The sequence below is a fragment of the Stegastes partitus genome, unplaced genomic scaffold (assembly GCF_000690725.1).
Source record: "Stegastes partitus isolate 25-593 unplaced genomic scaffold, Stegastes_partitus-1.0.2 Scaffold49, whole genome shotgun sequence".
NCBI lineage: Eukaryota > Metazoa > Chordata > Actinopteri > Pomacentridae > Stegastes > Stegastes partitus.
Genome location: NW_007577780.1, coordinates 90,463 through 100,677, shown reverse-complemented (window position 1 = coordinate 100,677; position 10,215 = coordinate 90,463). Strand labels below are relative to the sequence as shown.

At 40.4% G+C, this 10,215-nt stretch overlaps 1 protein-coding gene across 1 annotated transcript in view; it reads left to right on the top strand.

Moving 5' to 3' along the window:
* Nucleotides 1-1,595: 1,595 nt before the first annotated feature.
* LOC103376510 (sodium- and chloride-dependent GABA transporter ine) overlaps nucleotides 1,596-10,215 on the top strand; it is a 10,127-nt gene continuing 1,507 nt past the window's right edge. Inside the window, exons 1-12 of the mRNA XM_008306898.1 lie at nucleotides 1,596-1,672; nucleotides 2,081-2,215; nucleotides 2,297-2,504; nucleotides 4,297-4,429; nucleotides 4,516-4,625; nucleotides 5,343-5,462; nucleotides 5,575-5,699; nucleotides 9,054-9,166; nucleotides 9,257-9,397; nucleotides 9,487-9,586; nucleotides 9,785-9,885; nucleotides 9,985-10,152. Of these exons, the coding sequence (XP_008305120.1) occupies nucleotides 2,107-2,215; nucleotides 2,297-2,504; nucleotides 4,297-4,429; nucleotides 4,516-4,625; nucleotides 5,343-5,462; nucleotides 5,575-5,699; nucleotides 9,054-9,166; nucleotides 9,257-9,397; nucleotides 9,487-9,586; nucleotides 9,785-9,885; nucleotides 9,985-10,152 (1,428 nt within the window). The 5' untranslated portion in view covers nucleotides 1,596-1,672; nucleotides 2,081-2,106. The remainder of the gene's footprint in view (nucleotides 1,673-2,080; nucleotides 2,216-2,296; nucleotides 2,505-4,296; nucleotides 4,430-4,515; nucleotides 4,626-5,342; nucleotides 5,463-5,574; nucleotides 5,700-9,053; nucleotides 9,167-9,256; nucleotides 9,398-9,486; nucleotides 9,587-9,784; nucleotides 9,886-9,984; nucleotides 10,153-10,215) is intronic.

The window sequence follows — 10,215 nt, the reverse complement described above, 5'->3', positions numbered from 1 at the left end:
GTTTATATTATTTCCAGTCTAAAGACACTACTATTCAAATAATTAAAAAAAAACAAAAAAAAACAACAACAAATAAAACATTATTAATCAAATTTGGCACAGCAGTTCATAATTTGTGGCTCAACTATAATTATTTTCCTGTTTCCTTTATCAAGTATTTAGCTTTGAGATTTTTGACCCTATTATTCAACAATACAATTATTTCTGTGCCCAGTTGATCAGAAAGTTTATTCTGGATCAGAAAGATCTGGATTTGATAATCCCATGTTCTGCTGTCCAGGATCAGGTCTTTTATTTTGTGGAGTTTTTTATTTTTTAAAGCAACATTGGAGTAAATCACAGTGATCCAGAAACAAACTTGTCAAGATGATCAAATCTGGATCACAAGTGCTCTAAATGGGACTAAATATCCTGAAAGAAGAACCAACAGCAGCATGAGGTCACTTTAAGAGTTTTAATTTGAAGAGACAAACAACAGAACAATAAAACATTAAAAACATTGTTTTAATTGTATTAAACAGTCACACTTGATGCGACTCACAACAACAACAAACAAAAATACATTGTGAATATTTCAAACATGTGCTTTATGTCATAAACTTGCCAAAAATAAAAAAAATAAATCTTCAGTAGTTAACAAAATAAAAGTTTTTCATTTGTGGAAAGAGCAGCTTTCTGAAACTTTGATTTTAGGAACCACAGCGGTTCAGGTCACTATCTTTAAGTGCCTTCATCTGATGTTTATTTCCCCATTTGTCAAACAGAGTAAGAGTTTTTTCTACAACATCAAACTGAGAAATGTGTGTCTCCTTGGGGGAAAATGGGAGATCAATAAAAAGCCCCTCCAACTGGGACATAAGTGCAAGTTTTAGACAAAAAACAAACAAGCCTAATTGCTACTAAATAAATAAATGAACTCTTTAGAAAGCTGCCATGTGATTTTTGTTATGGTTTTTCTTCGTGGTTACTTATCTGAGGAGATATCAGTGTATCTGTGAATCATAAAGCATAATTATGTAGAAGTTGTTTAGTCACGATGACTCAACTTATAATCAAACAAGACAGGATGTTGTTTAACACCAACAAAACTACAAATACTTCACATGTGCAACCAATTAATCATTTTAAAAAATGAGATTCAGCTCATTAAGATATTAAGAAAATAAAATATCAAGCTTTTTTGTATTTGGCAAGAAAATCTATTGTTGATAGTTTATTTAGCATAAGATGAGCAAAAGTATTTGATCACAAGATAAATAAAAACATGTCATAAATATGATCATTATAATCTCTAATGTCTTTAACCTTTGTGCCGTTTAGATATAATTAAAAACTCCAAATGTAATGTGGGTTTATGACACCTGCTAACTCTTCCTACTTTTCCCTCCTTATGAGCCTCGGGGCTGCAGCATGCTGCTTCTACTAAGCTAATCATTAAGGATAATAAAAAGGAAGGTTATATCACCCAGAGTCACTTAAATGCCAGTCAAACTTTCCATGGAGTTTGGGCCTGGACGATCCGCCGTGATGATACAGGGAGCTGACATGGATCAGCCGCCCAAGAGACCGACATGGAGCAGGCAGATAGAGTTCACGCTGGCCGGCATCGGCTGCGCTGTGGGTCTCGGCAACGTCTGGAGGTTCCCTTATCTGTGCTACAGGAGCGGAGGAGGTGAGAATCCAAGCTGACACTTGGAGCTCAGGTAGAATTATGAAACTAGAGCAGCCTTTTACACTACATCGACGCCGGTCTCCACACTGGGTGCAAAGGTTGACAAAAGCATGTTAATGAACGTGGAGCTGTTTGTTCTGCAGCGACAGTGACTGTGTTGGAAAATTCCTTAATATGCATTTCATTACAAACTCTCAGCTCTGCATGGTTTAGGAAGGTATCTTTGGTTTGCAGCATTAAAGGTGAACATTTCTTTTTTATGTAAGGCTACAGTGATATAAGGAAGGAATTTAGGAGGTAGTTAAAATGTTTCACAGCAGTTAAAGATTAGAGGATACTGTAAAACTAGTCTTAACCTCATTTGCCAGCAATATGAGAGCTGACTCACCACAACTTTCTCTCTGCCAGGTGCCTTTCTGGTGCCCTACCTGATCATGCTGTTTGTGTTGGGCATCCCTCTGCTCTACATGGAGCTGACTTTGGGTCAGTACATGAGGAGAGGGCCGGTCCATGCTCTGGCTAGTGTTTGCCCACTGCTGAAAGGTACTACATTCAAACAAACCTGTCAGACAGTGACACAAACACCAGCAGCGACTAAAAACCTTTTTTTTTGTCTGATCTCAGGAGTGGGCGTAGCATCAGTGGCCATCTCCTTCATCATGTGCATGTACTACAATGTGGTCATCACCTGGGCCCTGTATTATCTCTTCAGCTCCTTCCAGGCGCCGCTGCCGTGGCAAAACTGCAACAACACCTGGAACACGCCTAACTGCACCACCCACGCCACCAACGACAGCAGCTTCTCCTCCACAGCGAGCCAGGAGTTCTTCAAGTACGTCTTGCTGTGCGGGACAAACTGGCGCTGCTTTTCTAATGACTATAAACGTAGATTAGGTAATTGTGATTAGATTAAAGAAGCAACTGAAAACACAACCTATCAGAGTCACGTGAGGGATATCAGTCAAAGGGAAGGTCAGCGATAACAGGCGGGTTCACAGATAAAATACCTCACGGAAGTGTAGCAATGTCAGTTCAACCTTTATCTTTTGGATGCTTGCGCCTATAAAATGCTATCAAATTCCTATAAAAAAAACACACACACACATGTTGGTTCTTTGACTTTGGTGCTGACAGTATTGGATTTTCAGTTGAACACTTCCGTGCCTCCTGGGAGCCGAGTGTTTGGACAGCGGAGTGAAGCTTCACGTTTCCACAGTTACTCATTAACTGGAGTAACTGCAGTCGGTGGATAAATGTGGGAGCTGGATACGAGTTAAAGCACTTTAACGAACCACTTTAACTTTAAAATGTGTCATTCCAGCTGCATGTATGTGGTGGTAAAAGCCAAAACTACACGTGAGGCAGAGCTCGGGGAGGACGGCTGGTTTGGCTCCAGCTCCTGTTCACACCTGATTTAAAGTCAGGAAAGTCTCAGACCTTTGGACTCACATTTGAAAATGTTTTTTTTGCTGCAAAAACATCACCTGGTAAAGCAGAGGATGTAACTCTGCTGTGATGTGAAAGTTCAGTTACAAAATCTGTCTTTAATCTTTAGCAATTCACACAATAACTGAGGGACTGAGGTCTCTGGCAATGAAAGGTGACCCACAGAGCTGAAACCACAAGTTTATATACACTGTAAAAAAATAAAAAAAGACATAAAACCCTTTTTTATTCTCACTATCTGACATTAAGTGTGACGAAACGTGTCCTGTTTTAGGTCAGTTAGGATTACCAAAATTATTTCTATTTGCTAAACATCAGAATAATGAAAGAATTTTTTTTTTTTTTTTTAAAGAGATTTCTTTATTACTCCTGGTTTCTACTGTAAATCTGCTGATGGTGCATATCCAAGCCAAATAATCCAACCAATAGTTGTCGAGACATTTCTGTAACAGGTGAATATCAATCTCATGGTTACATCAGAGGAAAAGTCACTGTTTTGGTCATCTGGGTTCATTTTCTGGGGACAGTGAACGTCGATGCTGAGTTTCATCCAATCAGCACAAAGGACTCACTGAAAGCTTTGATAAAAACGATATAAACCACATGTAATGGCCATTATAGCCACCAGATCTCAGCCCAGTTGGACACCAATGTGTAGGCTCTCTCCATCAAATGAGGAAATATCTTTTGGACAAAGTGGTGTTCGTCCCTCCAGTAGAGTTTCAGACACTTGGAGAATCAATGGGAAGGACTGAAGCTGTTCTGATGGCATGTGGCGTCCCAAAACCTTACTAAAACACTTTTTCCTTTCATTTCTCAGCCATCTGTCTTTCAGCAAACATCCACATCCATAATTATCAAATCCATATTCAAATCTTCATCTTATCTCTCTTATACGAGGTTACAGTGTCGTGTTGTGGTGGACAGATTACCGAGCGCCAACTATGGATGGGAATATGGTGGGAGATAAATACTGAGCAAAAATAGGATTTGTTTGGTGAATGATCAATAAATTCAAAACCATAAAAGGCCTAAACAGTGTGGAATACCATTTAGTAATGATTTGCTGCCAAGATGATCTGTTTGCTAATGGCTGCAGTGTTTTGAAGCTCTATGTCAAATCATAGAGCATGAATAATCCACCACCTGTTTCCTCTTATATGTTGCCGTATCTGTAGATATAGGATGCTGGAGCAGACTGCTGGCGTGCATGAAGCGGGAACACTGCGATGGCAGCTTTTCCTCATCCTCATTCTGGCTTGGATCATCATTTATCTTTGCATCTTTAAGGGGGTGAAATCAACAGGCAAGGTGAGCGATGAGGGAGAGAACCTGAGACGTGGAGACGGAAGGATGGACACACAATAAATAATTCACTTTTGTGTTTGTGAGTGTAGGTGGTGTACTTCACTGCCCTCTTCCCGTACGTTATCCTGATCGCCCTGCTGATCAATAACGTGCAGCTTCCCGGAGCGTTAAACGGGATCATTTTCTTCATCGTGCCGGAGTGGGACATGCTGCTCTCAGTGGAGGTAAGAAAGAAAAAAGAGAGGAGATGAGAGAAAATACTGCACAAGATGTAAATACATATATGTATATATTTTAATTGCAAAAAGCTGTGAAAAGCTGGCAGTAAAAATGCCTGAAAAAAATATGTTTAAAACCCAGTGGAATACTTTGACATCCAAAACTGTAGAAATTGCAAAAAAAAAAGTGACAAATATTATAAAATATGATAAATAAAATTTTAGCTGATTTAAATACAGCAAAACGGTGCAATATAACAGTCAAATTCTAAAAAAAAAAATGTAAAAATATCTGTAAAAATATTATTTATAAATCAATTTTTTGACATGGACAGTGTGTTTGATAAGGTTTTGTTCTTTTTTTGCAGCTTTGACATGTAAATTAATACTTCTTTCTGTAATTTTGCTAAATATTATGTTAACATAGAAAATCTGTAAAATAACATTTAAAATGATGTATCATTTTAGCATTGTTTTTTTTTTTTTTTTCAAATACCAGAAAATATCTTTATTATTTACAGTTCTGGGCTGTGTTTTTTTTTTAGCTTTGACATATAAATTAATACTTTTTTTCAGTAATCTTACTAGCTATTGTCTTTAAATTAAAGATCTGTAAAATAATAGTAAATTGTAACAACAACAAAATAAATCCAGTTAAAAATGTTGTGAATTTCTGGTACTGCGCATGCACCGATGAGACCTTCTGTGTTGCAGGTGTGGGTCAACGCTGCAGCTCAAATCTTTAACTCCATTGGGATTGGTTTCGGCTCTCTCATGGCCATGTCCAGCTACAACTCCTTCAACAACAACATCCTGAAGTAATCAGCTCGAAAAACCCTCACAGATGCATTTCTTTTCCCCATTTGTGCTGACAACAACGATCCCTGGGTAGTAAGAAAGTGATATAAAGCAGATCTTCTCTCTCCACAGGGACACACTGACTATATCCATCATCAACTCCCTCACCAGCATCCTGGCTGGCTTCGTCATTTTCTCTGCCCTGGGTTACATGTCTTTTCTACAGAGCGTTCCTGTCAGCAAACTGGCTGTGGACGGTAAGAAAACAAAACAAGTGATAAAAACAGAGTAAATACCATCCATCCATTATCTACACACCGCTGAATCCTCATGAGGGTCGCGGGGATGCTGGAGCCGAAGTGAATACTATGTTTTTAATTTTAAATTATGCGACTTGTGATAAAAAATAGTGTTATGCCCCGGTCTAGGGGAACCTTGAGCATAGCATTGATATTGCTCCACACCAGTCTCTCCACCTTGAAGAAGGCCATCCACAACGACAAGTCAGTTATCAAACAAGCAGTTTTTTATTTTCACAACAAAGAGGGGAAATCAGGCCAAAACAACAAACAAAACCTGTCCTACCTTAATCCTGGCTATCAGAAAAGAAAAAGCAAATAAAAGACAACAATCTCACCTACCTACCTAAGAACAAAAAAACAGGAGAAAAGGTACAAAAGAAAAGGGCCTCTCCCTCCTATTCTGCTCTCCAACTACAAGTTTACGAAGGGTCACGACAAAACTCAGGATCTGTTTTCAAACGATTCTGTAACAAACACACGACTGCTGCGTAAGGGTCTGCTGGCATTCTCCGAAGTGGTGATGCTGGAGGTGAGGAGCCAGGACCACAGCTGGCGGGCTGTTTAAATACTGGGTTGGCCCGCCCTCTGACCAATGATGTGGCTGGAAATTGGCGCGGCAGCAGGTGAGCCAGCCAACCCGGGGTCACCACCTGCTCCTAATTCATTCGTCACCACACACATGCACACAAACTCACACTGGGGACAGACACAGGCAGCAAAACACAAAACACCACAGATGACCCGCACAGGGTCATAACAATAGTTTATTTGACCTGTGCGAGGATTTGCAGGCTTATAAATCAGCATTCTAGCAAGACAATGCCTCTGTTTGTGACACATTTTTCACTTAATTATATGAATTTATTTAATAATTCTGACTCTGGGGAAGTGAAACCAAGATATAATCCAATAAAATACCAGTCATAACGGTAATATAAAGCCATGGTGATGTGGCAAATGACAAACTCAAGCTAAAAAATTCAAAGAAATCACCTACAACCACCGTCCTGTCCACTGACTCACCACTCCATGTCCACTTTTTCATAAACATAGAAAACTTGGCATACAGTAGTTGTCCAGTTCAGAACCTTGTCCATTTTCAGAAATGGAGCTTTGCAAAAATGCTTTAAGCTTCATGGTAGTAATGGCAGTTGTCGTCGTCTCCCCCCCATATTATGTGTTTTGCATCATATCTCCTGAACCAAACATGATAACATGAAGAGCATGATGTCCACTCCTGGTCAAGGATTACAGTATTACCAAACACAACATCATAAACTATTCAGGGCAAAAGTAAAAGGTGAAGGTGAGAGATAGTGATGGGAAGGAAGTCCCGTTCTCCTGGTCTCAAGGCCGGACCTCATAACATCATGCATGCATGTTGTTCAGGGTTTTAAAAGCTCAATCCTGTGAACATGTGTTCTCTGAGAGTAAACCCTCAGCTCACACTAAAAACAAGGAGCAGACATGAATGTCAGTCTAATGCACTGTGGAGTAAACATGAAGTTATTTCAGACACTGATTATTGCTATTACAGAGACGAGTCTGACTGATTGTGCTTTTTTCATGCGAGGTTAAGCAGATACTCTAGTTAGAAAGGAGCTTTCCAGATGACCTGCTTAAGGTAGCGTGAAAAGTATGCTAATTATAGTAAATGGATAACAGACAAGACATTGTTTCTCCTCCTTCAAAAAAACTCTAAAGATACGGAGCACCAGTCAATTCAGCTGGATGAATGCCGTAGCTGAAGCTAGCTTCTGGCTAGCTAAGTTAATGGAGTCAACTCCATCAAAGCCTTTACAGTCAAATCTTGCCACCCAGCTGCCATCTTGGTAACAGCCCAGGGCAGTAGTTGTCGTCCATGTTTTTTGCTTGTCCGTGGTCGGGTCATGGTGGCAGCGGGATAAGCAGGTCGCTCCATACTTCCCTCTCCAGCAACATTTTCCAGTTCCTCTTGGTGGATTTTAAGAATCCCAGGCCAGTTGAGATCTGTGATCCATCCAGCACATTCCAGGTCTGCCCGGTGGTCTCCTTCCAGCTGCCTGGAAAACCTCCAAAAGAAGGCACCCTGATCAGCTGTTGAACCACCTCAGCTGGTTCCTTTCAGAACACTGACTCTACTCCGAGGTCCTCACCCTATCTCTGGGCCTAAACCCAGACACTCTGTGGGGGAAACTCATTTCAGCACCTTGTGTCTAGGATCTCATCCTTTCAGTCTCTACCCAGAGCTCATGACCATAGGTGAGGGTTTGGATGCAGATTAGCTGTTAAATCAAAAGGTTCCAGCTTGCTCCATCTTCACCACGATGGTCCAATGCAACGCCGACATTACTGTCGTCCACCACTGTCGCTTTCCCATCGCTCATGAACAAGATCCAGAGATACTAAAACTCCTTCACTTGGAACAGTGACTCACCACTCAGAGGGCTTATGTCAGGCAAACCAGACGAGATTATATCAATGTGGAGACAACCATAACTTAAATTACACGGTCACTGGGACATTAAAGCTTTATGCATAGAATCACCAACCAAATCTGATTAAAACACACTTAAATATATGGTTTAAAAAGCATTAAACTCCTACTGCGCACAGTTTCTCGACACCATGCTAGAGTCAGTGCAACAACGTGATTGGCTGGATGTTTATTATACAACCCCTACCATTGATGTTGAAGGAATTCTCTCTTGGATTCCTATCCAGAGGTTTTAAAGAGGTGATTCTTATAACACCTCTGCCTGCAGCAACCAGTGAGTGTATGTCGTTAAAAATTAATGTTACTTAATGTTAATCATTAAGATAGTTCACAGCCTACTTCTGTGTTTATTCACTGGAAACCCCTCCAGGAAAAACTGATGTTACTTGTTTAACTACTTGTTAAAAGTACTTCATTACTTCATGACATTATCCTCATTTTTTAACAGCATAGTTTTGTAGTTAAGGAGCAAACTGGAGAGAAGGTGTTGGGATTTATTGTGTCATCCTTGGCATTTTGTATATGTGTGTTAACTAGACTAAAGACAGTTAAGTTAGAAAAGACTTCCTATTCTTGCAGTGCAAAAATCTAATTGTCATACAGCGTGACACTTAAAGTGCTGTAACTGCAGTCTTTCATGAATACTTTTTCACATCACTACCTGAACACGTCTAATCCTAACCCATGAGAGGTCTTATAACAGCTCACATTTCAAAGATTTTTTTTTTGATTTTGACCTTTACATGTACACTCATGTCTCTGTGAGGGAGTTGTTATGCTTGAAAAGAGAAGAGCCACGCGTTGCTTGTTCAGTCACGTCTTTGTGTCTTCAGGTCCAGGACTGGTTTATATTGTTTACCCACAAGCCTTTGCCAACATGCCAGTGTCTCAGCTCTGGGCTGTGCTGTTCTTCTTCATGCTGCTTTGTCTTGGACTGGACAGTGAGGTAGATGGAAGATGATCCACTGAGGTACAGTATTTGGACTGTGCTACTGTACAATTCGAGAAAGTTTTTCTCTTCTTTTTTTTTTACCAGTTTGCGATGGTTGAAGTGATGGTGACCAGTCTCATGGATGAATTCCATAAAGAAGTGATGGCAATTTTCAAGCGGAAGGAGTTCCTGGTTCTTGCAATTTGCATTTTTGCTTTACTTTTAGGAATTCCTTGTGTCATGCAGGTAAAGACTGTAACCCACTGTATAAACCGAATTAGAACCAAACTGTAATATCACTGAGCTGCTGTCCTAAAGAGTGTGTCTCTATCCAGGTGGGAATCTACGTCTTCCAGCTGATGGACCATTACACTGCCATCGTGTCCATCATGTTCCTTGCATTCTTTGAGGTTATTGCAGTCTGTTGGATTTATGGTGAGAAAAGCATTTTTAGGCCATGACCCACTTAATCTGATGATGCACTTGACTTTGAAACCTCGTAACACATGTTTATAGCTATGTGTACGTTCTCTCTAATTGCCACAATGCAATAAGATTGTGCAAATAAAACTCAATAAAAACAACTGTCTACTGACACGTAAAGGTTGACCTAAAACGCCTCTTGCCGTGCAGGTGTGAACCGACTCTCAGCCAACGTAAAAGAGATGAACGGATCAAGACCCAACATCTTCTTCAGAGTGTGCTGGTTCATAGTTGCTCCTGTGCTGATCACTGCAAGTCAACAGGCTTTAAAAAAACAACAACATTTTAACAGTTGAGATCCATCCAGAAGTGTCTCAACTGAATTTAATATTCTTTTTCTCTTGTGGCAGGTCATCCTGATTTTCTCCATCATCCAGTTCAAACCCGCCCGCTATGAGCAGTATGTCTTCCCTCCCTGGGCTCAGGGGGTCGGCTGGATCGTCGCCTTGGGCTCCATCATCTGGATTCCTGTGGGTGCCATTCACACATTGTGGGTGCTTCCTGGCACACTACTGGAGGTGATGTATACTTACCATTTGGACGTGTGCATGTTCATAGTGTGTAAACACATGTGCTATGTT